Below are 25,409 nucleotides of genomic sequence, written 5' to 3' on the forward strand. Positions count from 1 at the left end.
GTGTGGAGTCACATGAGGCGCTCCTTCCCCTCTAGGGACTGCATGAGCCTCCACCACCCTGGCAATCTCTTCTGGCTGAGACAGCAGGAAGGGAAGTTAGATCCTGGCACACAACACAACCGCATTTTCTTTGGCCCACGGGCCACCCCAGCAAAGGTGATTTTTGGAGACGCTAGAGTGGTTCCTGGCTGCGTCACAATGGGAGCACCTCCCCCACCCACCTGAACACACTGCCGCATCACATACCGATATCTCTTTGCCCATGCCGATCTGGCTGAGGTTGGGCTTCATCCCTCTTCCCACTTGCCATATTATTGCCTCTGCCGGTTGCGTCTTGAAAGGCCACTCCCGCGCATGCAGCTCATACCAGATAGTGCTGTTCGGAGACAGTAGCACTGGGCGTTAGAATGACCTAGACACCAAAGATGCAGCAGGGGTAACTCTGAACACCGGAGCCAGGCCGCATTCTCTCCCTGAACATCCGTACTGACAGAATATGCCCTGCCAGGGGCATTCCTTATTCAGTATCCAGGGTAGACATCTCAGAGAAGGCATGTTCTCACACCACCGCTACCCCCTCCTATGTAGATAGCACCTTGTACCCAGGGATCTCAAAGCATTCCACAAAAGTGGGTATTCATGCCATTTCAGAGATGGGGAAACTGAGGCACAGAAGCTAGTGACTTGACCAAAGTCACATGACAAGTCGCTGGCAAACTCTGAATGAACCCCCAACTCTTCCGACTGCCAGCCCCGTGTTCCAATACACTGCCTCCCCTTTGCTGGGGATTCTCATCACAGTCTCATCTTGACCTGCAGGGATTTTGCATGTGACTGTAACTCTCATTACCAGTAAAAGGCACCTGTGCCATTCCCCCCTCCCCACCCTTTTTAGCATATATTGGGCCAGATCTTCAACTGGTGTAAAACTGGTGCAGCTGCATTGATTTTGATGGGGCTACATCCATTTACACCAGCTAAGAATCTGGCCCACTGAGAAGAGAATAGGCCTCTTTGATGGGAGGCACAAACAGACTGACTAGTGACCCTGGTACTTCAAGTGGGAGGCTCCTGCAGTGCTGCAATGGTGGTTGAACCTGCTGCATGGGGAGCAGCTTAATAGATAATGCAGGGGGTAAATCGGTCTTACAGCTGCTTTTACACATTCACGCCACCTGCTCCAGCTGGATCTGGAAGCAAGCTCTGTAGCAACAGGAGGTTTTGCTTTTCTGTTCTTTCCCCAACGAGAATTCAGTGCTAGATCAAGAGCCCCAAAGGCAGATAGGTGGTAAGTAGACTGCCCGTAACGCAGGGACTGTCTGGACAGCGATGCAAGCTCCCCCACACACCCCCATCTGGGATCTTCATTCCTGACCTGGCGGGACCAGCCACCTCCTGAGGTGGAGAGGATCGGTTAGCTCTCCAGCCATTTGCTACTTGGCCACTCCAGACAATGAGCCAAGGCCCCATGTACTCTGCAGTGAGCTGCACCTAACGTCTGCGCCGCCCTGGTGCAGCCCACTGGACATTCTGCAGCAGCTTCATTTCAAGTCAACAGCTGAGCTGGTCGACGTGGCCATGGATAGTCCAGGCCGCACACTGAATTTCGTACGTAGTTTCATTTGCTGTGCACTGCCCCGGCATGAGGGGTTTTCAATGTGCGGCAGGGCGCGTCTTGATGGACCTGAACTGTGTTGTCGGGGGGAAGGTGGAGAACCTGGCAGCTGAGCTGGGGGCCAGCGGGGTCTTTCGGCCCCTGGGAAGTGGTCTGGGATTGTGGAGGAGGCCCACACTGGTATCATCTGCTGAGGTGACCATCAGTTTACAGTGTTCACATTTAAAACAGCTCCCTACAGTTTCAGAGTCAACAAGCCACTGAGACGGGGTCCGCTGGGTCAGGAGGACCACACCTCATTGGCTGATGTTGGGCTCACATTTTATAAGGTTTTCTGCACAACTATGAGGTTTGCAACCCCACTTTATTAAATGAAAACTTCGGGCTCAGATCCTGACGTCTGGCACAGCTGAGCTAAGGACAAAGGTGTTTGAAGCCACTTGTGCGCCGCCCCATCCCCATGTCTTCCATCCATGGTAGAGGGCAATGTTCTTCTCCGACTCCCCACCTCCACAGCTGTGGAGGGAGAGGAGTTCTGAGTCACCTCCCTCAGCTTTGCAAGAAACATCAATCTTCGGCTTCAAAAGCGCTCCGAGGCGGACAGCCCTGTCCAGGGGCATTGTTCTGCTTCACATTTATTATATTCACCACCAAGACATGACTTGAGGGGGAGAAAAAAAAAAAAAAAAAGATTGTCCATGACAGCAGCAATCGCTGCACCATGCAAAATAGGTTCAAAGGGAGGAAGGGAATACAGCCTCGCATGCTTCATCTTTCAGGTATTAATTGAAAACCAGAAATCCATCAAGTCAAAGGGGAAATGCACCTTGACAGGGTAATGAGAGATGTCCTGAAAAGCGTCAGCCAGCGTGAAAGTAAGATCTAAGTCTCCCTGGACATCAGCTCCCCTCCTCCCCATGACCCTGCTGAGATTTCCTCTCTTGCTCACAATAGAACTGGATTTGAAAGCTGGAGCTGGGGGCTGAGTTACAAAGTTGTGAGGTACCCAGAAGGCAGACAGTTAGCCTGGGCTCCTTGTTCCTGCCCCAGCAGCACAGCTGTCTCCTGATCCCTAGATGGAACTAGTGGGAAGGGAGGGCACGAAACATCAGCTTCTCTCCCCATAGCCAACTGGCTACACTTTTCACTGCTGCTCTAGGACCAGAGACAGCCTCCAACATCACTTCCAAGAGGAGATGCATTCAACAGCTAGCTCGCCCTTCACCCTGTTATCTGCTCCTTGCCCCCTTGACAACCAGGCTTATTATCTGGTGTCCGGAGAACGGGACTTTTTGAAAAAGTAAATGTTCATGCTTCTAAGTGGACTCTTGGGATTAATCGGAAGGTTTCCTGGGGAATTCTTGTCTGTACTGTGTTAGTGTTGCTGGCCCTGAATGGATATGTTTTGAAATAATGCGATTGAGAAAGGAATATTTCACCAGGACCAGCGTAGCAGGCTGCACGCAGAGCGCTTTTGTAAGCAGGGTTCTCTTGTTTCTGCATCTACTGAACTTTCGCTTCATTTCTTCTTCTTCTTCTTTTGTTGTTGTTGTTATGGCAAAACTGATTGAGAACCAAAGCCCAGCAGCACCAACCACAAATGCCAGGAGCTCTCTTCACATTCACTATGTTCAAGGCACTAATATCTAAAGGGGGACCTGGGGACGAGGCAGGTCTAGTTGCAGATTTCCAGTGTGCCAGTCACCAACCTAGGCACCAGGCCTAAATTCCCTTCTGGCTTAAACCGGGGCAGCTCAGAGCCTTTGGCCCCAGATACATCCACCATGGCTCCATCCTTTCCTCGCATACTGCACTAGTTATGTTAGGGGAGTAAGTGGCTTCCTCTTTGAAGACAGCAGTGGTAGCTATCAGCAAAATGGAAGAGAGGTGAGTAGCAAATCTGCTGATGTATTTACTCAGTCTGATTCTGAATCCTTCCATGCCTAGAAGTGCCATTCTCATCAATGAGAGTCATTTGAGCAGAGGGGAGGCAAGATCAGACCCCAAGTTTGGAACTCTTGATGGTTTATAGCTGAAAGGATCCATGGGCTGTGAATAATATAAATACAAACCGTTCTAAAGTTGCCTTGGGTGAGAAGCCTGCATCTTTACAAAAGTGGGGGGTAGACATTTTATAAAATATTTCTTGCTCCAGAACTATGCCAGTCTTGGGGTTCAGGGGGGCAGGTCCAACTGGCAGTATCCAATAATTTAGAGACAATTTCATCCACAGGACTGGATACTGCACAATTAGAGGAAGTGGTGCTGTCTGCCAATGGTATTCATAAGTTGCCGGTCACTGTGGTATGTTAAGTGCAACGGCATCTAAGGCCTCAGTCTTTGGAAGCGTCCATTAATTTTGGATGCCTGTTTTCAGGTGCCAAATCTGACATGCCAGATCCTGGTTTTCAGAGGTGCTGAGCACTCGCTGCCCCTACCAAAGTCAACATGAGCTACTGGTGCTCCATGCTGCTGAAAAAATGAGCCCTGGTCATATCCAATTGGGCACCCAACATGTGGGCACCCAACATGTGAACCCCCCCCCCGCCCCCGAAAAAAATTAGTGTGCCTAAGTGGCTTATACTCCCAACGGAATAGGAACCGGAAACATTGCTGTGAGGTCTGGAGTATTTCTAATGTTCTCATACCTGAACGATTTCTTCCGTTAATCTGCTTGATAAACGTGTATTTTCTGTGATGAAGGGAAAATAAAAAGCTCTGTACGTATAAATATATCCATACGTTCCCTTTCCTAGTCTCAGGCAACGGAGTCTAGATAGGGGGATAAGAGTGTCTTGAAAGGCTGAGTCTAACAGCACCATCTCACAGGCAGCTGTTCTCCTTCCAGCTAAGCTGAGAGTCGTTACTGGTGGTCAGCGATTCAGTGCAAAGCAGGTTTTAGATCCAAAGATTGCAGCTGTCCATCTCCAGAACGCAAAGAGTACGAGGCTTCCAGAGAGAATTTTCAGAAGGCCCACTCTGAAAACTCATTTTCCAGAGTTTACTTTTCAATTTTAGACCACATCCCCGCAGTCGCCACCGTTATTTTGATGGCTGCAACCAGCTTTAATTAATTTGTTTTTCTAAGCATGACTTTCCCTTGCACAGCTCCATGCAGAGTTATTCCTTACCTGTCAGACCAGAAGTATAACATTAATTAGTGGAGCGGAGGGCATCTCTTAGCTTTGTGACACTTCACATTGCTACATTGATTGATTCCATTCCTTATTTTTCCTCCTCCTTAATGGAGAACTTCTGTGAAGCAAGGTCTTAATCACCTGGACATTCGGTGTTTCTCCATACAAATTTTTCTACGCCAGAATCTTTTCCTAGGGACTAGAGCCTAGATCCCGCTGCAGACACACTGGGTCACAAAGCAGCCCCAATAAGGTCAGCCAACAAGCAGGACCATCCCTGCTTAGAGGAATGAACAAGAGGCATTAAGGTAGCAGAGCAGTGCCTACACTACCCTGCTCCCTAAGGCTTAGTGGAAAGGGGCTATGCAGCCTTTCCCTGTACCCTGGCAATTCTCAGTGCCCCATGAGCCAGATCTCTTCAGGCCCCCAGTAACTCTAGAAGAACCAGAACACCAGCCAAATCTGGCAAAGCCACGGTGGTGTCAGTTGTCATAGCGCCACTGAAATCAATGACCCAAGCTGACGATCTGCCCACTGGTGTTTACCAAAAGGAGAAAACTAGAGCTGTCCTGCAGTGTGCTGGGGAAAGAGACCAAAAGGGGGCAGAAAGGCAGTGCAGCCTTACCAAGTCTTACGACTATTTCCCTTTGCTGTCATTTTTCGTCTCATTTGGTCCCAAATTCCTTCAGGAAAAGAATTTCTGAGCCAGATCCTCAGCCGGTGTAAACTGGCAAATCTCCACTAAAATCAATTTACAGCAGCTGAAGATCTGGCCGAACAATTCCCAGCATCTGGGAGGATATTACGAACCATGAAGGACAAAAACACTGAAAACTTGTAAAAGAAACTGACGGCTACTTTAAACAGGCATAGAGCTCTCAGATAACAACTTTAAGTCTTAACCAAATGGCTTTTGCTTAGTTTGAGAAGATCCCTTAATTGCTTCTTTTTTTGTTGTTGTTTTTAACGCTGACATTACACCAACAACGTACTGCTTTAATTACTGCATTTTTTAAATGGAAATAGCTTGTCAGATAACAGCTTCGCATAAACTAATCACCGTATGCTGCAGTCTTTAAGGGCACAAAGGAAAATTAATCCACCGGGCAAAACCTATCGTCCTATGTCTGCCTCAAGGAAGATTTTTTATCAGGGAAATGGTTGGGCCACTTTCACAAAGGATATTTTCTATTAGATAAATAGTGTGAATAATTAACTGGTGTACTAGATGCTCTAACTGGAAGAAAAAAATCACCATTTACTCTGTCTGTCTGTCTGTCATTTGGCATCCCCTCCCCCTACTGTCCGCAGTTGTAGAGCAAAATTCTAATAATGTTTAAATAGTTCTAAATTATCTAGCATGGAGATCAACGTCCGTAGAGAATTCAGAGTATAGAACTCTTCTAGGTTCTCCTACCCAACGCCTCACACGCAATCAGCCGGGCTCTCTAAAATGTTTCATCTATGTTCACGTTATGAAGTATTTATAGGGGAGAGACGGGTCTGAACCAGAAACCCAAGAGCTGAAGGTGGATCTAGTTTTCTGGAGTTGGCCCCGGTCACAAAGTGGAAGTCCTGAAGTCAAATGGGATCTTGCCCCAAGCTGGGGGATGCCATTTGGACTGTGGTTTCAATTCAGTCTGCTGGAGACAAGGCTCAGCTCTGGAGTTGGGCTCTGGCTGATGCAAGACTCCATCATTTAGAAGAAAGGGTTAAGCTGAGGTCCATCCCTAATTTAGTTTGGTCAGTGAGATTGCTCTAGCACTCCCTGTCTCAGCATTTAGCGTGCTGCAGAGTGCTGGCATGGAGACAATCTCATCCCCCACGCAACACAGGGAATGGCGCTTAAAGTGGGGAAAGGCCACAAGGGGTCGCAGACCCGGCAAACAAATATAGAAATATTTTAAAAAATCAAGCTGGGTTGCTGATGGGTGCGTTTTAACCACTCACTTACTAAATTTGCGGCTCCCAGATTATGATAGCCCCCACTTTTTTCAAACTAGTTTAAGCATTGGCATGAAGAAGAGGGAAAGAATCTTTCATGCTGACCAAGATCCCAGGCTGTGGGGCAGCCAGCCGGCAGAAGCTAGGTGATCCCAGGCTGTGGGGCAGCCAGCCGGCAGATGCTGCTATAGGCTGCAGCAGTCACTTCCTTTATCTCCTCTGTGCCTTCTTCTACGTAGAGCTGATGGCCAATGGATCCATACAGTTAGTGGATGGAACTAGCCATCCTGGATTGGCCCGGTCCAGCCACTTCCCTGGCCTTTCCACAAACCCCTAACACATACACACTGGGCTGCCATGAACTTGGCTCTATGGCACAAAGAATACTGCAGGCTTTGTTGCATTCCACAGCCTTTCTATAGGCAAAAAGGTGCCCTCCCCCCCGCGGCAAGGACTCCACACCCCCACACTCTCCTCCCCCTAGAACGCTCTGTTCGGACTGTTCCACAAACCAACAATCCGCCTGGGAGACCAAGAGAGTTACCGAACTCCTGCTGCAATAAGACAGATCCCTTCGGTTCCATTTCACTTCCCTCCCGTCGTTCCTGCCTGCTTTGCAGCAGCACCAGAATGCAGCAATACTGTGCTAGCCCATGGGCTCGCCCCCAACCCCAAACTCCGCCCGACAGAGCCAAATATTAGCTTGGGCCCACAACAGGACTTACCCAAGTGCAAAAACGTCTGAGGGCTTGGAGAAGGGCAGCTTGTCCTCTTCCGTGTCAGGCGAGAGCTGGCGGATGATTTCCGGGGCCAGGTGGCACAGCCAGCCATTCTGGATCCGCAGCTTATTCTCCCTCCTGAGGCGACAAGAAGGCAACAGCGGGAGCGTCACCGAGCTGCCATTTCAACCATACTTCCTACGAGGGTCACTGACCATGCGGTGACGAACTGGGATAGCAACTGGCTAAGGCTGCACGTCCTCACTGCCTCTATTCAGTCCAGAGGCAAACCGGGTTTACCCCACCGGGTCAATAAAGTGGTTATTCTAGGGTAGGACCTGTGTTCTAACTCCTCTAAATAAATCACAAGTAGAAACAAAATGAGTGACCTCACTTTTGTCCCTAGTGCATGTTTGGCCATCTCACAAAACAACTACACAACGGGTCACAGATAGACTGTTCATGGAAGACCAGGACTCACACAGGGTGGTAGAAATGGAAGGATGTAGCTCAGCTGGGATTGAGATTACTCAGGAGCGTCGTGTGAAGAAACCTTGCATAGTGCCTGCCCTACAGTCTCCCAGTGCTATGAGTTCTTTACATTAGCGACCGCCTCAGAAATCCACACCAGCAAAAGATAAAACTTCATCCAATAATAAACTGTATTTGGAATTAGGGCTGCTGCAGTCAATCCACATAGGATCAGGTCCTAAAACAGAACAAAGCAGCTAGGGATAAACGAACAAAAGGCTAAATTCTGATCTGTTATGCTGGTGCAATTCTGGAGTCACTCTGCTGACTTCAGCAAAGGGCCTCCAAATTTACACTGCTATAACAGAGAAGAAGTTGCCCGGCAAATGTCAGCCTGTGTGAAAGAAAAGACACTCTGGAATTTCAGGCTGTCGTTACAGCAATGCCTGATATATACATAATATATGCCTTTTACTGGAGTGGGTGGGTGAGGTTCTGTGGCCTGCAATGTGCAGAAGGTCAGACTAGATGATCATGATGGTCCCTTCTGGCCTTTAAGTCTATGAGTCTATACAGGAAACATGTCAGAGACACATGAAAAAGCAATCCTAGCAAGTGGCTTTCTCATTGACCCAAAACATTTTGTACAGAACAATATAAGAAATGCAACCGAACCGCAGAAAAGACCTTTACATGCATCTGCTACAGAGCGACAAGACACCATATTACAAAAGGGAAATCGTCAGGAAATCTAAATAGAGCAGAAAGGTCCAGATGGGCGAGTGAACTAGCAACTCAAGGAAAAAAAGTCACATTATATCTGTAAGTTGGGAGGAGGAGTTTTGAGGAGAGCTATTCCAGTGCTGTTAGCAATATAGGACTAACATGTTCATTCCTGAGTAGGGAAGCTAGACAGACAATGGCCACTCATTGAATGGGACTTGCATGGCGAAATCTCTGAGTTGGCTTTGAAAATCTCACCCTATATTTTTATTACCAATAGCTTTGTGGACATATATATGTGTGTGAGGGTGCATGGATATGCACACAGTCATCCAGTACTGCAATGCCAAATTTAATTATAGGCCACTTTGCCCCATGTTTTCACAAACATTATTCTTGAATAGATTTTTTTTAACTTAATAGTGTGGTGCTCATCCCTTCAGCTGCTTTTCACTGACCTGATGGCTTGAGCTTTGCCCATTCAGCAACTTGGGGAAATAATAAAATCAATCAATGAATCAATCAATCAATCAATAATAATAATGCTTTGTGCCTGGGCAGTGCTGCTTGTCGGCAGCTCTCAGAGCACTGTATAAATAGCTGGGGGAACATCATTATCTCCACTCCACCAGGGTGAAAGACCAGCCTGGTTAGTGCACATTGTGGCCGGCGCTGCCGAAGATGACCTATAACACTGGTGCAATACAAATAATAAGTAAAGGTAATAACAGTAAAGTAACTTGCCCAAGGTTACCCAACGGGGCAGTGCTGGGAATAAAATGCGGGTCTCAAACGCCTGGCTGGTTGAAGCACACCGGGCCTAATTCATGACCACTGAGATCCACTGGGTCTCCAGTGTCTCCTCTCCAGCAATAACCTTTATGTCACCGGCTGGCCTGAAAGGACACTTCGTAATCTGCGCTGGCACCAGGAGCGAACGCTGACCTTGCCTGGTACTTAGAACGTTAACATTCCTCACTCACGTCCCAGCAAGGGCATAGCCTTTTCCTTCCCTAGAGTCCTGCTTATGAAAACCAGATGCCACATTACATCGAGCAATAATCTGTAGGGACGCCATCGCTGACAGCAATTAAACAACTGTTAGGTAATGAAGTGAACTCAGGTCAGCATTAGCGAGCAGCGGGACCCGCATCATGTACCAATTGCCTGCTTTGTAACTGTGTCTCAGGGAAGTCAGGTGTGTGGCCTGGGAGCTCAGCAATAGCACCTTGAATTACTTGGGTTGTGTAAAGTGACCTGGTTGGGGCGGGGGAGGGGGTGTCATGAGCTCAGCTCCTTTGTCACTTTGCTGGCCGGTGTGGGGAGCATCGGGCGGGAGTTTGAATAGGTGAGACTCAGAACCTTGGGACAAAAGCGAGATTTATCTTACTGCTCCAAGAGCCCCTTCTAATTGCAGAAGGGGAACTGGAGGCAGCCTCAGGGCTTTCTTCTAGGAGCAAGGATGCTGTAGTGTTGGCTGGTCGCTCAGATGAAAGGACCACAGATGCTCCAGCTGGAGTGCCAGGATTGTGGGAGGAGTATCCAGCCTGGCATAAAGCTAGATTTCATCTCAGAGCAGAAAATAAAATGCAGAAATAGTAAAGCTGGACTGACGTTTTCACCAGTAAATAGTGATTTTCCTCATTTCTTTCTAGCAGGATGCTAAAGGAAACATTTTCAAAGAAGCCTCCTAAACCATACTCAACTCATGCCTATGGCCAATCTCCATCTGCCTCATGCACACCGTCCAGTCTAAAGGATCATTTGACCCCTAGAATTAACAATGAAAGCAGAAGTTTCCTGCTCCAGAAATTGATCTCCACCTTCCAAGGCGATGACCTCTGTGCTTTCTAGCACAAGGTGTCATACCATATACATGTTTTCGCCTGGATTACTGTTGACTGTAGGACCGATGGGTCAGGGAATCTGTCTTGCTCGGTGTTTTATGAAGAGACACCCCACAGAACTCCAAGTGCCCCCTAACTCACCCATACACCTGCCCTCCACTTTTCTGCATTACCCTCAGCCAGCCTGGCCAGCTCCTAACTCTTACATCTCTGCCTGCCCCCCAGTCAATCTGCATGCGCTAGATTTCCATCCCTGTGTCCCAAGGCTACACACAAATCACACACGTCCTCCCCTGCAAGCACCCAGCCAGGGTCATTTGTAATTGGCTCCCCAAACAGTAGCCCATCCTCACTCTAATTCCACTTGTCACGTCCTGCTTCATTATAACTAGCTGCCCCAGTAAATGTATTTGCCAATCTCTTTGGTGACAGGACTGTTAACTCTGAGCGGCCTCCCTCGCCAGCACGTAGCACAGGAATTTCACTTAATTTTTAATCCTGCTCCCCACCTCATCTACCAGTCAGTTCCTTTATCTCCTCAAAGTCCCGGCTAATCAATACACATATTGATCCTTTAGCAAATGGATGATACAAGCATGCCAGGCAGGCTTCCTCCCCCTTTCACCTTCCAGGCTGGAGCCTCGCAGATATTCCTCAGTCCACGGGCACTGCTCTCCACGCCACACTGAAGCTGCTCAACAAAGCGGTCTCCTCAGCCAAGCTATGTCCATAAGGGGACGGAGTCTCTCCCTCAGCGTGACACCGGGCACAGCCAGTCAAGAGCCCACATATAAGGCCCCTTTGGTTTTGGTTTTCAGCAATTTTTTCCCCAAAAGTTCTTGGGTTATAAAAAAAAGCCATTATTCCTGTTTTACCAAATTTTCACCCTAATTTTGGAAGCGTTGACTCCTCAGACCCAGCTCCCTGTTTCTGGAAGGAGATCGGGCGGCTCATGAACTGCCATCTCTCCTTCTGCGGGGGGGCCCGGGCCAGACTCCAGGGGGGTCCCCCTCACAGAGTTTCCACCAGACGGCTCAGCACACCTGCACAGAGGAGGGGAACTGCTGGTCGGTGGCTGCTGCTTCACAGTCGGGGAGCAAGATGAGTGTGGAGCCAGGGCCAAGCAGCCGAGCCAGGCCAACCGCTGCAGTGACCAGCCCACAGGGAGCGGGCGGCTTCCTCAGCTGCTACACTGAGACCATAACCAATTAGTACAGCAACCGCCACAGCCCGGTGGGTGCCTCCCACCTGCTGAACCCCATGAATACTGGGCAGCCCCTCCCACACCAAGAACCCTGTAAGTACCAGGCACCCCTCACCTCCCCACCCACTGCCCCCCATGAATCATAGAATATCAGGGTTGGAAGGGACCTCAGGAGGTCATCTAGTCCAACCCCCTGGTCAAAGCAGGACCAATCCCCAACTAAATCATCCCAGCCAGGGCTATCTCAAACCTGACCTTAAAAATATCTAAGGAAGGAGATTCCACCACCTCCCTAGGTAACGCATTCCAGTGTTTCACCACCCTCCTAGTGAAAAAGTTTTTTCTAATATCCAACCTAAACCTCCCCCACTGCAACTTGAGACCATTACTCCTTGTTCTGTCATCTGCTACCACTGAGAACAGTCTAGAGCCATCCTCTTTGGAACCCCCTTCCAGGTAGTTGAAAGCAGCTATCAAATCCCCCCTCATTCTTCTCTTCCACAGACCAAACAATCCCAGTTCCCTCAGCCTCTCCTCAAGTCATGTGTTCCAGTCCCCTAATCATTTTTGTTGCCCTCCGCTGGACTCCCCTCACCCACTGCACTCTTCACCCCATTATCCCCCTGAACACCCCTCACCTCCCCACCCACCCTCCTTTCCCTGCCCCTATTTCAACCCTTGGTTACAGTCAGCAGGGGAGAAGAGGCAGGCTCTGGGCCCTCTTCTCCCTGAAGGTCACAGCCCAGGCCTGTCTCTGCAAAGGACCCAAACCAAACACCCTCCCAACAAACTTGGGGACAATTCAGATCCTGAAAGAAACTTTTCAGTTTGGGCTCAACTCTACTTTGTCTTTTTCCACCCAACCTCGTCCTCTTCCTCGACTGGCCAGGCCACAAGGGAGGCAAACTATAAACTCCCAAAGCAAACGTTCCCTCTTCCTACCTAAGAAGGTAACACAGTTTTGTGTGGCTGTGTATACAGAGCATGCAGACAAACACACACGCCCCTGGGTAGGTTTGCTTTTCCCCTTTCCTATTTCTTCCCAGTCTTTATCTGCCTGCCTCCATTTGTGAGACATGATCAAATCCGGTCATTTGTTTTGAAAATGTACCATTGTTACGAAGCAGCACGTGCGTGTTTATAGCACGCGATCTGATTCGGAGCTCAATCCGGAAGAAACGCCGCTGAAATCAACAAGTTTACACTGCCGTGAGCAAGATCACAAATCAGATGCAAACTCTCCACCCTGTTTTCCCCCAAACTGCTCCGAGGCAGGTACTGAGAAAAACAATTAGAAACACAACCCTCCCGGCCCACTGCGTGAAGGGACGTAACTAGGAGTTCACAACAGCACAAGCAGCTCCCAACGCTTATTAAGTCTCTGCCATCACTCTAGAAACCTGACAGCGCCTCTTCGTCTCGGCTGGGGGGAGTGCGCCTTGGCAACCAGTAGCACCAGCACTGCTCAGAGGCCTCCATGCTCCAGGAGTCAGAGGTGAGAGCGCTCTGGTACAGAAGGGAAGCTGTCAGCTCCCACCAGCAGGCTCTGAGATTCTTTGCTGGCCCTCATGTGCGGCTCTTAATTACAAGTTGCTACTAAGCACCGAGGTCAATTAAAAGGCACAAAGATACCCCCCGCTACTGAAGTCTGTGCTCACAGCACTTCTCTAATGGTGGGTGAGGGGGAGAGAGACAAGCACAAGTAACAGTCAGTGCGTGCGCCCACAGGGCTCTGAAAAGCAAAGCCTTGCAAATACAAATGCAAATACAGTATAGTGGTTTCCTAAACGGGTTCTGCAGCTCCCAGGTTTGAGCCATTCCTTTGGTTTTAACCCATGTGGTCCCCACCTCTGCTCGTCAGTCCAAAAGCTCCAAACAAAGCTCAGTTGAATCCAGGAGATTCCCATAGTTTTGACACAAAAACATGGATCAGCGGAGGTCTGCCTGAAAGTACCAGTGGGCTCAAGCCATCCAGTTCAGCGATATTCTGGGGTGCCAGGGTTTCACTTTGGCCCATTATTAGGATGGGATTCAGCTGGGAAGTTCTGTTACAGATCCACCTCCAAACTTCCCTGATATCCTGGTGCATTTGAGTCTAGGGTTTCAGGGCTTACGAGCCTTCCAATGAACCGGGCTGGGCTCGGAGATTGTACTGAAAGCCGAAACTGGGCAAATTTGATGCAGTTTTGGGCTTCCTGCCATAAGTTGTTCCTGGCTTTGCAAATAACCTGGCCCCCTAGACTAAAATGAACACATGTTATTGACTTAAAGCCTTGCAAAATCTAGTGATTTAAACACAAGTTTTATTTATTTCACATTAAAAGTGAGAGCAGGAGAGCTCTCCACATTTTGCAAAATCCACTCCCCGCATTCCTAATCACAGAAGAGGTCTACTGAGTGCAACCACATATTTAAAGAAAAATAAAACAAATAAAACTCTCTCTTGAGCCAAGTCTTAAGGTAAATCTCTCCAGGGCAGATTTTAATGATCACATAAAGCCTATTCCTCAGACAGGCAAATGCACTTTTGCACATACCTAGATTGCTCCTGCCAACTCAGGGTGAGTTTTCACTGAACAAAGGTGCGTTCTTTCCTCAAGGTAGCTAACAGGTGGTAACTAATGGGGTAAAATCCTTGTGAAGACCCGGCAGTTTGTTGTTTTCACACATTTTAGCACATGTAGGTAAACCCGAGGCTCCCCCACAGCCCTTACAACTCATCCTGCTGTAACACATATGAAAAAAACAAATTGCCTCGTCTTCACTAGAATTTTACCTTGCGTCAGTTACCAAGAGGTGAGAAAGAACACACCTTTTTTTCCCGCGTGAAGATAAAACCTCAGTGATTTTCACATGCACTTTATGCATGGTCTGTACCAGTGCACCACGTGATGTTATTGTTGTCTTGTCCCGCAACCATCAGATCAGGCCATGAAGTTTGAGAATGAATTTGGCGACTTGTCCAGGCTCCTTTGTAAGGGATCGATCCAAGGTATTCAATCCAAAAAACTTCTCTTTCCTTACAATACTGCATTCAAAGAGCTGAGTAGGCATTAGAGCCTGCTCCTGACACGTCTCGCACAGTGGATATATTTTGATCCCATCTCTATTGATTTTCATTCCGGCAATGTGACCCAGCTGCAATCTCATAACTGTAGATGTTATCTTCCTAGATGTTTCGGTATCAATCAGAGGATCTTTCATCTTTTGACCATTAATTTCAGCTAATATTCCCCTTGCTAGGGCATCAATATCTTCAACCACTGTCATTCCAACCTGAGTTTCCCATCTTCCAATTTTGGCCAGGTCATCAGCTACCTCACTCCCGTATACACCAATGTGTGATGGAATCCATTGAAAAGTCAATTTATTGTGTTAGTGTGTAGTGCATGAGGTATTGTGCAAATACAACTTGCTGGCAGACTTGGGTCCCCAGCCTGCAGTGGTCTCTGTATGGGCACACCCTTCTTCCTTGGTGGGACCCATTGTAAGATGAGGGGCTTCATCTGGTTCATTATGACTCTGTAAAAGGGAAATAATACAGTAAATACTCATGCCTGCATGTGACGGGCAGTACCTGGTTCCTCGAGGCCCCCCTCTGGAGGTCCCACAGACTTATCACACCCCGCCCCAGGAAAGGAGCAGTGAAGGTGAGTCTTCCAGGCCTGCCTAGAGAGGCTTCATGGAAGCAGCCAATCCGAGCCCAGCAGGCTCAGATAAAAGGAACTGCAGGGCCTGAGCAGGTCAGTTCCTGGCTGGGGCCAGAGGAGCCAGGCTGGCTGCTCCTTGCTGGCCACAGGAGCTCACATGAGAACCAGAAGATGGATTCTGGTGGCACTGGCATTCAGTGAGGAGGAAGAGGATCTGAGGACTTCAGCCCTGAGAGAAGGGTGAAGAGAAAGGAGCTATGTGGGAAAAGGCCCAGGGAACAGCAGCAGTTAACTGGAGAAGGCAGTACGCAGCTGCTGTTTATAGGATCCCTGAGTTTGGACCAGGAGCAGTGGGTGAGCCCAGGTTCTCCCATCGGCCACTGGCAAAGTGACCTCAGTGCCGAGAAAGGGGACAAGTTTCCTTTACAAGCCTGAGCAAAGGGCGGGATTGAAAGGAGCCAAGGAGAGGCAGAAGACAGAAGGCCCCCTCAGGGAGGCAGGGCTGACTCCAGCTTGAGCCTGGGATTGGAAGACTTTTGTTTTGTGTTATTTTGGACCTAAATACACCATTTGACTGTGTAACTTGGCTGGAGGGCTGAGCCACTGAAGACATACCAAGCAAGGTCAAGAACCTACAAGGGGCACCAGGAGCGGATGGGGGAGGGGAGATTGCAGCACCACAGCCAGCCAAGAGGAGGTGCTCAGGAGGTGAATGCCCTGTCACACTGCAACGTTAGAGGTGCAAACCTGCTGGCTCTTGAGAATTCCTGGTGAACTTTCTCGAACGTTTTGGGAAAGGAATGGAATGATAGAGGCCACCCCAGAACTGGCAGGGAGAGCATACTCACCTGCCAATAGAATCCTTAAAAAAAGCAATTTAAAAAAAAAATTCACTGGTAGGGTCTGGCCTCTGCTCCTTTCCCAGCTCAGGCAACTGCATTGGGACCACAGCAAACCTCCAAGACCACCCAAAAAGCAGGGCCTGTATTGTTGTTATTAAAGTTGAGGGACACTGCAATGAGTGGAAAAATTTGCTCAGGAAGGCAGAAAAGTCTGCTGCATACATGTAGGATGAATTTGGCTGAGGCCGTGATGCAAAGTGAAATCAGATCATTACACCCCTTTCCAGTTGAGAAAACGGCAGGGTCTGGTGACTGTAGATCTATGTAATTGGATGTTTTTCGTACCTTCGAGAATAGAGAATTAAATCAGAACCAACCTACGGGCTGCATGTTAGTGGTGCATGCAAGGAGAGACCTGGTGCCTGAATTATATTGAAAGCCCTCTGGGGCAGGGACCTTGCCATCTTACGCAGTTATGTAGCACAAAGCTCACGGTCTCGCTGCTATTCTTATTTAACATTTATATTGTGGCAGTGTGTGGAGACCTACCAAGCTGGGACCCAGCTGTGCCAGGCACTGTACAAATTTATAGGAAATGACTGTCCCTCCCCACAGAGCTGAGCTTATCCTCCATTTCCAGTCCTGTTTGTTTGTCCACCTGCTGTGCACTTGTAATAACCTAGACTGTAAACTCTTTGGGACAGAGACTGTCTTTTAAACAAGTGTTTCCTCAGGTCAAAGTGCCCCCAGTCCCTCCCTGGAGCCCTTAGGTACAACCACAATGCAAACAACAACTGCGGGGTGGGGAACAGAGAAGTCAGGCAAGGCTCTTTTCATGAAGTCACTGAACACCAACTGGAAGGACCCTCTCATACCACAGTTCATTAGCATTCCCTGCTCCTTTCGGCTCTGTCAAAACACCCTCGGCAGATGAAACCTGCAATTTACTCCGCAGAAGAAAAAACAAACAACAACAAATAAATGGGAAGATGCACGTTGATAGGTGCATCAGCAGAGCCCGCTAAAGGCAAATACAATAGGGCAGTCAAACAGCTGCAAGAGCCAGGTGCCGAAGCCCACTGGCATGCCTGAGTCATGCAGGGAGTGGGGGTGGGCTGCGCTGGCACAGATGTTTGCAAAGCCACGTCGCACACACTTGAGATACGCCCACGCTGAGTCACAGCACAGTACTGACGTGGTTGTGAGATCAAACCCATTTGCCCCAGGGAACTGGTTAGGCTATCCTAGTACCACCTCAGGGCGTGTGCAGGTGGCCACATCTTCAGGACCAATGTCCAGGTAAGACCTGGAAGGCAGAGAGGTTTGTCACCCTGCGCCTTCAGAAAGGGCATGGAATTCAAACTGTTTGGGATATTAGTCCCTTGTTTTGTGGAAGGGCTGCAGAGGAATAAAGAAGTATTGCATGTCCATAGCATCTGCTCTGAAGATCTGACCCATCCTTGGAGGCTTCGTTGTCCAGTCTTCTGGTATTAAGTCACCCAGCCCTAACGAAAACAGGATGCTTGGGATCTTGGGAGAGCTGGCTCAGTCTCTCCTTCTCCCAGGAGGATGCACTGAGTATATTGCGTGTAGGTGTTTCAGCTGATACCTTTAGAAGTGAAGGCCCTGTCTCTGCTCTGCATGGATTTAAAAATCCAACGGTGCATAAAAGCGGGTTTGTTCTGTTGTCCTGGCTGAACCTTCCCTCCACTCCGTCTTACTGCTTGGCATTGCTTAGCTGCATCCCCGCCTGGGCAGGCAGGTACAGCTTATGGGACAGCCTTTGGGAAGAAAGACACTGTGTAAACATGCAACAAGACCCTCACACCCACATTTAACTAGAATGGTCCTGGGTTCATCTATCAGTGCAAGATGAACTTCTTCACGTGTTGTCCGGACACCGCCAACAGGGTCAAACATCCTCAGTTTGTGTGTGTGTGCGGTTCCTCCAGATCCCAGGACGAGGTGAACACACTGGTTGTCACCCTAACTCTGGGCACTGTTATAACATACACAGTCCGGTATGCCCCTGGGCCCGCGCCACTTCCCGCAGCGCCCGTTGGCCTGCAGCGGCGAACCGCAGCCAGTGGGAGCCGCGATCAGCCGAACCTGCGGACATGGCAGGTAAACAAACTGGCCCAGCCCGCTAGGGGCTATCCCTGAACAAGTGGCATCCCAAGTTTGGGAAACATTGGTCTAAGGCATCAGTCACCCAGGCAAGGGATGGAAGAACACCTAGTGTGACTGTCTAAGGGATGGACTGCTTTGGGGGCAGGAACTATCTAAAAAGAATAAGACAAAGCATCAATCAGAACAAGCCAATGTGTGGAGGATCAGTTCTGTAATCACCCCTTGTAATCATAGTGGGGTTTGAACTTGGAATCTTTGGTCTGAGGACACAGATCACCACCACTTCAGCCTAATGAGTAAACTCATTAGCAGGTAGCTGTAGTAAGTTATTATCTTCTAGTGGCCCAGCCACTAAAGTGGGACATGAAACATCATTTGCCAGTGTATCACATTTGCAGATACAGTGTGGAAAGTGCCAAAACAGCTGTACTCCTAGGACTTTTAAAGCTTTGGGAAAAAAGTTTGTGCTAAAAATTGGCAATGATCTAATCATGCAAGTGGTAAGAAAAACGCTCATCACACAGTTAACCACTTAACTTGACGCTGGCAAGAGGGGTGGGGGATAGAGATAGGTGGCTCATTATCTCTCTCTTTAATCCTCTGACTTTGACACACTATAATTAAAAAACGATTAAAATCTGCAGTTTATCTCACAGGCGGCTTTGCAATAAAGCAATAATTAACCGCAACAAATCTCTAAAATATGGAGGGTTTTATTTTTTTTTAATATAGGAAGAATTTTTTAAAAATACAACAAGTTAAATCTAAAATAGGAGGCACTTAAAGTGGAGTTTGCCTTCAGCTGTTCTCATCTTCACTGATGGCAGCAAGACTGGTCTAGAGCTGATCATTGATAGAGGACCAAGAGATCAGGGGAGGAAGAATTTGGAAGTGACTTTGTTCTACGCTCCTCTGGCCTAGGTGAAGGGAACCAGCCGCTGCAGCACTGCAGTCCTGTTTGGACTGGTGCTTCTCATCAGAGAAGAGATCATCTGCAAGGACAGACCACAAGAGCTGCACATGAGGTGCATAAATAAAATAGTCGAAGCCACTTCTCTGGGGAACACAATGCTAAGGGGGGGAGTGCAGAGAACAGTTACCTCTGGGAGCTATAATGGATGAACACCTGTCCACTGTAACATGAGTTGTCCTCTTCTGAAAGTGACATTGAAGCCACCGAGGGATCCCCCCCGCCCCAACATTCTGGTCCAGAATTCCAGTTGTTCTACTACAACTCATGGTTCTCAGTCTTAAAACCAGCAAAGCAATCCAACTGCCAAAGCAAGGAGACTAAACCCTTCTCCTGGAGGCAGCCCGAAATCATTCCAAACCCAGAGACGCACTGCCTCGGTTCCATGACATGGCCGATCCAGACTGAAATGTACCCGGTGCAGCCACAGACAGCATGCAAAAATTTTCCTGCTGCAGAATTAGTGCCACATTTCCCAAGGCTCTGGCTAAGAAAGGAACACTAAAGAGGGCTGTGATCACTTGATTCCATGTAGGAACCGTAGCTGTGGGACAGAACAGGTAAATCACTGCAGCACATGGATTACTGGCTGGGTGAGGCAGGATACCTACCACGGGCTAGTGGAACTGAGCTGAGGATTGAGTGAGGACATTCCCCAATCCCAGCTCCCGCCCCTGACTCATTGTACAGCCATGGGCAAGTCATAGCTTCTCTGCCTCAATAGCCCCATAGTGAAATGGGGAGAAAAATACATACCCAACACGGGGGCTGTGCAAATCATTGATTTTTGGTTCACTGGCAGTTTTTAAAAAAAATGAAGGTTCTTTTTGGGTATAAATGAGATTTTGGGGGAATTTTTGTTGAATCCAAAATTTGGAAAAAATGTAGTTTTGGGTTGATCAAAACGTTAAGCATTTTTAACCTTTTTCACGAAAGCAAAGGAGGAGGAGGTCTTGGCACCCGAATAACCTTCAGCTCAGTGTGTGGGACACTCAGGACAGCAGGGACCTGAACCCAGGTGTCCACCTTCCAAGTGAGTGTCACTGGGCTAAAGTTATAAGGGGTAGGAGTTGGAGGGCACCACACCAAATACCTCCTGTCTTGTGAATGCTGACGAGCCAAAGTCCCTGGTGAATCTAGCCCCTCCCCCCCCCTCCAAATGTTTGTGGCTAAAATTATTCAGTGAATTTGACCGAAAACTGCATTTCTTGGCAACTAAATTATTTGTCCAAAGAATGTCCCCCAGTTCTAGTTGTGAGGATTGGTTGATTAACAGGCTTTAAAGATGCTAGGCGTTATCATCACATCAACAGGTGACACGATGGCCCTAAGAAATGCCCTCCGGCACAGCACCAAAATCACAGGGAAGCCCATTTCACACAGTTGCGAACTGAAGCTATAAACTGGACTGTTTGCTCAAAACTGGGCCCACGTGCAGCCCACAGACCTATGAGCTCTGGGTTGCAATCTGTGTTGGTATCTAGACCTGAATTCTGAGCGAGCGCCCACCTGCTTTGGGGTTTAACTACAAATACGTCATACGGAGCTCATCAAAGCAAGATTTTGCTCACTATCCCAATGCAACAGCAACAGCCAGCTCAGCCTAGACTCAGGGATGAAGAGGCTCACTCCTCCTGTTAGTACATCACTACCGAAAGAAAAAGCAGGTCAGAGTGAGTCACAATGGCTTCTGCCCCAGGAAAAATTCTGCGTCAAAATCATCCCCTCTGAAGGGTGACTGGGAGTGCTGGGAGTTTTAAGCTGCCACTGCATCAATCCATCCAGGGAGTGGTTTGCCTTGCCCTTCCCTCCACCACTCCCCTGGTAACAGGCTGGAGGCACCGACTCAAAAGGCCATTCTTGGTATGCTGGCAACACTCTGCACTCTGGTTCCCAGAAACCAAACTGTGACCCTGCAGGGGGAAAGGGGACACAAGGAAGAGGAGGGTAATTCTCTGAGCCAGCCCCACAGCTCCCCCAGGCCAAAGCAAGTCTAGAGAGCCACAAACCCACTTCTCCATGGCTGACTCCTGTGTGGGTCCGTGGCCCCTCCTTGGGCCTATCCCGTTAGAGATGGTCAGGGTTGGGGGATGAGAGAAGGACAGTATTAGCAGAGAAAGGAAGGTTACTGGAGACAAACGACATGGAGGACTAACAGCCACAGCAGCATACCCAGCACCCCAGAGGCTTCAGCTATAGCCTACCTGCCTGCTTGCAGAACACCCGATATTCTGAAGAGCCCAAAGTCCGTGATCACCACCTTCCCGTTGTCATAGAAAATATTTTTAGACTTGAGGTCTTTGTGAAGGATCCCCTTCGCGTGCAGGTACCCCATTCCCTGCAAGAGAGGAGAGAGAAAGAACTGGAAGGGAGGCACAAACAACTGGAATCCCCGAGGAGACAACACCAGCTCGTGCCAGCATGCAGCATGGTTATGGATGGCTTCCAGTACCATCTCTACATGGACCAAACACATGGAGGGGGAAGGGATTTCAGACGTGAGTGCTCCTTCACTTCCAGGCAACGGAGCCGGTCCAAGAGAGGGGTCCAGGAGGGGTGGGAGCACACACATTTGTATCGCCCCTTTTGCTTGCAAAACAGAATTTCAGCTGTGAGAGAAAACCACATGACATCATTTCACCCCTCGGCCTTGGCTCCTGCCCTGCACACAGCCCTGGGGCGGCACACAGCAGGGTGCGTAGGGCCGTTATGCTCTAGTGCAAGCATGAGCAGGGTGCAACTAAGATTTCAGGAGCCCGCATCCACTCAGCCCTCCACAGTCCACTCCTGCACCCTAAAGCTCGAATCAGTGGGAGCGTGAACCCCGCAGCAGAGCTCTGCCCTAGGGGACACAGGGAATGAAACATTTCTTCCCATACAGTGCTGCTGCACCAGGGAGCCTGCAGCCATGCAGAGGGGCAGCTTCACTAGTTACTATCTGCTAAGTCATGACCACTAGCCATTGCCCGTGTAAGGGCAGTGTGGAACTGCCTTGCCCCAGGAGAAGCTTAGGTAGTCACAAGATGTCCAGGCATGCAAGGGAATGACTATTCCCTGTGCTGCACAGGACTCGCTGTCTGACCTTAGGCTTGTCACTTGGAGTCTCTCGGCCTCAGTTTCCGCATCTGTAAAATGGGGATGACTAGGATAAGCCAGGAACTCGCAGGGCTGCTGTGAGAATCAATTAATGTTTACAAAGTGTACTGAGATTCTTGGCTGGATGCCGCCAAAGAAGAGAGCCATTCTGTTATCATTTTATGCCTGTTTGCTAAGCTGCTTCCAACTTCATCAGCCTGATTAATTCATTATGCAGAAAAAAACAACAGCATAACAAGTAGCGTTCACTTTCTTGCAATCCAAAAAACTAAGGGTAAGAAAAGAAATTAATTTGTTTTTATTTCAGTAGTGCTGAGTGGCTCCCAACCAAGATCACTGTGCTAGGCGCTGCACGCATGCAAGCTCACTCACACTCACACACGCGCACACACCCCTACCTATTATGTTATAGTGACAATCAGCTTCCAAATGGCCCATGCAGTAGACGTTAGTTACCTTAAGCAAGCAATCACCACCTATGAATGTTCATTATAGACCAAATCCCCCAGGGATATTTTCAGCCAAACTTTGACCGAAGTCAGCAAAATCAGAGTCAGGGCCCGGGGACTGGGACTTGTAAGGATTATACTGAAGCACTGTGAAGGCAGCTGCCCTCTCTGACTCAGCTGCTGGGCAAGATGTCCAGACTCAGGGTTTTTTGCCGTACCCAAAAAAGGGTGATGTTTGGGCGAAAGGCTTTGAAATTGGGCTTGGCCACAGCTAGCCCGGGGTGGTGTGTGGACAACAGCAAACATCCTATGGTAAGTCAGTGCTTAGTCACTGGGTGTGCCTGAGCAAGGGTCATTCTCTTCCTGTTCCTTTGTGCCACCCATGTGTTTATGAAAGAGGCAGCGGTTCTCAATGAAAGGAAGAGGTGGCTTTGCAAAGCATTGTTATTTATAGCCTTGGTTTTGGCTAAAAGTTTCCTGTAGGAACAGCACCGATGCTGCATACGTAAAACTTCAGAGGAGCCCTGTTCAACCAGAGCATTATTGTATTACACACAGGGAACGTGCTATTTCAGATACTTCCCAAACCCAAGGACAGGAACCTGCACTGGGGAGCCAAACTCCCCTCTCCGACGCACACTCAAACCGCCCTGGGAGTTGTGCATGTGTGTATCTGAGGGGAGGACTTGGCTCTTCATGATTTGTTTGCTTTGGATCAGTCCGGGGCTGCAGTTTAGGAGGAAGGAATTTATCCAACGTATTGCCTCGGATACTTCTCTAAAGGTGGAACAAGCCCTGGGCTAGCAAACAGCATCTTTGCCGCCCAGCCCAAATTCTCTACCTCTCCCCTACATCTGTCATCCCAGGTCCCACACCAGATTCCAAGAGCCCCCCAACCCACCCCCCAGCCTTTGCATCAATAATGATAAAAGCATCCTTTGCTAAGTACTACATTAATTGCCTCAGGCTTCCTGTGTATGTGCAAAGTCAGCTCCCCCTGCTGGCTCAGCTTTTTAAACCAATTAACCCAAGGTTGGCTAGGATCACATTACAACAGGAACCCTTGCACCCAATAATCCAATAAGCTTAAAGGATCTTCAAACAACTAAGGCGACTAAAAGGATAGAGTTGTCCAATTACTGTGACCGATACAGGACAGTCAGGGATCCCCGTCTGGTCTTACTCCGAGCCACCTCTCCTCCCTCGGTCCAGGCTACACTGAGCCTTTTCTAGGCTGGCTGGGAGAGGAAAGCCTTGGTGCAATGCAGAGGCACAGCAAAGGCTGCACTGAACAACATGCCAAGTGTGAAAGGTTTGGTGATACAGCATGGTGTCCCCCCTGCAGTGGCTGACCACTACACAGTTTGGCCTGGATGCCAAGGACACATGCACAGAGGCAGCTATAATTTAAGAACAGGGGGAGTGTTGGCCCCTCACTTGCAATGGGAGCTGTGGATGGTCGGCCTCTGAAAATCAGGCCTGGGCGTTTAGGGCACTCCTGTGTCCACACCCTACACACTATTGTAAAAATCTCTGAACAAAGTATGCCTTTGGATGTATCACTTGAAAACTCATAATTTGCTGATCATTATTGTCCTAATAAAATGTGTGTGGCAACACTGTATGTGAAGTTATAAGATTCTGCTGTATGGTGTTCTTAACACATGTTCCAAACGGAGTTTAAGCAGTAAACAAAGTCATTGAGCAGGAAGGGAAACAAAAGGCTGCTCAAACAGGTAAGAGAAAAGCAGCAAAGAACATCCTTCCCTATAGACTCAGTCTCCTGAACCTCAGCAGGAAATGTTTTCCAAGAGGGGGACGGACACTATAAAAAGGAGGGACAAACACCCCAATGGACCCTCCTTTCTCCATCTCTGCCCATCTATTCACTGCACCAGAAGGGACAAAGGAAGCAGCCATTGAACTGGAGAAGGGGTCCTGACCTACAAAGTTCGGTCAGTGTGACTGCTGAAAACATGTGGTGAGAAAACTTTAAGTTGAGTTTAAAATAGTTTGTTAAGATAGGCACCAGATGTGTTTCATCTTTATTTTTCTTGTAACAATTTCTGACTTTTATGCCTCATTACTTGTACTCACTGAAAATCTCTCTCTTTGTGGTTAATAAACTTGTTTTATTGTTTTATCTAATCCGGTGTGTTTAAACTGAAGTTTCTGGGAAACTCCATTTGTGGTAACAAGGTGTGTGTGGTAACAAGGTGTGTGTGTGTGTGTGTGATCTCTATTGATGAAATGACAGACTTTATATAAACATCTATTGTCCAGGAGTGGGCTGGGCACTACAGGACATACATTTCTGGGGGGGAAACTAAGGCTGGGAGTGTGTTGAGGTCACCCTGCAGTATAACCAAGGCTGGTAAGAGCAAAGGGCTGGCTGGCTGCAGCACGCACACAGACATAGCTGAGAGTGATTTGCACGCTGAAGGCTGTTTGTGAGCAGTCCAGACTGGAGACTACAGAAGCAAGGCATTGTAAAGGGCATCCCAGGTTAGAGGGCAGGGGTGACACAGCTACTCATTAGTCTGGATCAGCGGTGGGCAACCTGCGGCCTGCGGGCCACATGCGGCCCATCAGGGTAATCTGATTATGGGCTG

At 48.7% G+C, this 25,409-nt stretch overlaps 1 protein-coding gene across 3 annotated transcripts in view; it reads right to left on the bottom strand.

The window, feature by feature from the left end:
- The window catches only part of KSR2 (kinase suppressor of ras 2), a 295,477-nt gene that overhangs the window by 17,601 nt on the left and 252,467 nt on the right, over positions 1 to 25,409 (bottom strand). For all 3 annotated transcript variants that reach the window (XM_043529547.1, XM_043529546.1, XM_027834074.3), the window contains 3 exons: positions 21,457 to 21,590; positions 7,422 to 7,553; positions 247 to 376 (listed from right to left, as the gene is read on the bottom strand). In XM_043529547.1, the coding sequence (XP_043385482.1) occupies positions 247 to 376; positions 7,422 to 7,553; positions 21,457 to 21,590 (396 nt within the window). The remainder of the gene's footprint in view (positions 1 to 246; positions 377 to 7,421; positions 7,554 to 21,456; positions 21,591 to 25,409) is intronic.

This window comes from Chelonia mydas, chromosome 15 (assembly GCF_015237465.2).
Source record: "Chelonia mydas isolate rCheMyd1 chromosome 15, rCheMyd1.pri.v2, whole genome shotgun sequence".
NCBI classification, from domain to species: Eukaryota; Metazoa; Chordata; order Testudines; family Cheloniidae; genus Chelonia; species Chelonia mydas.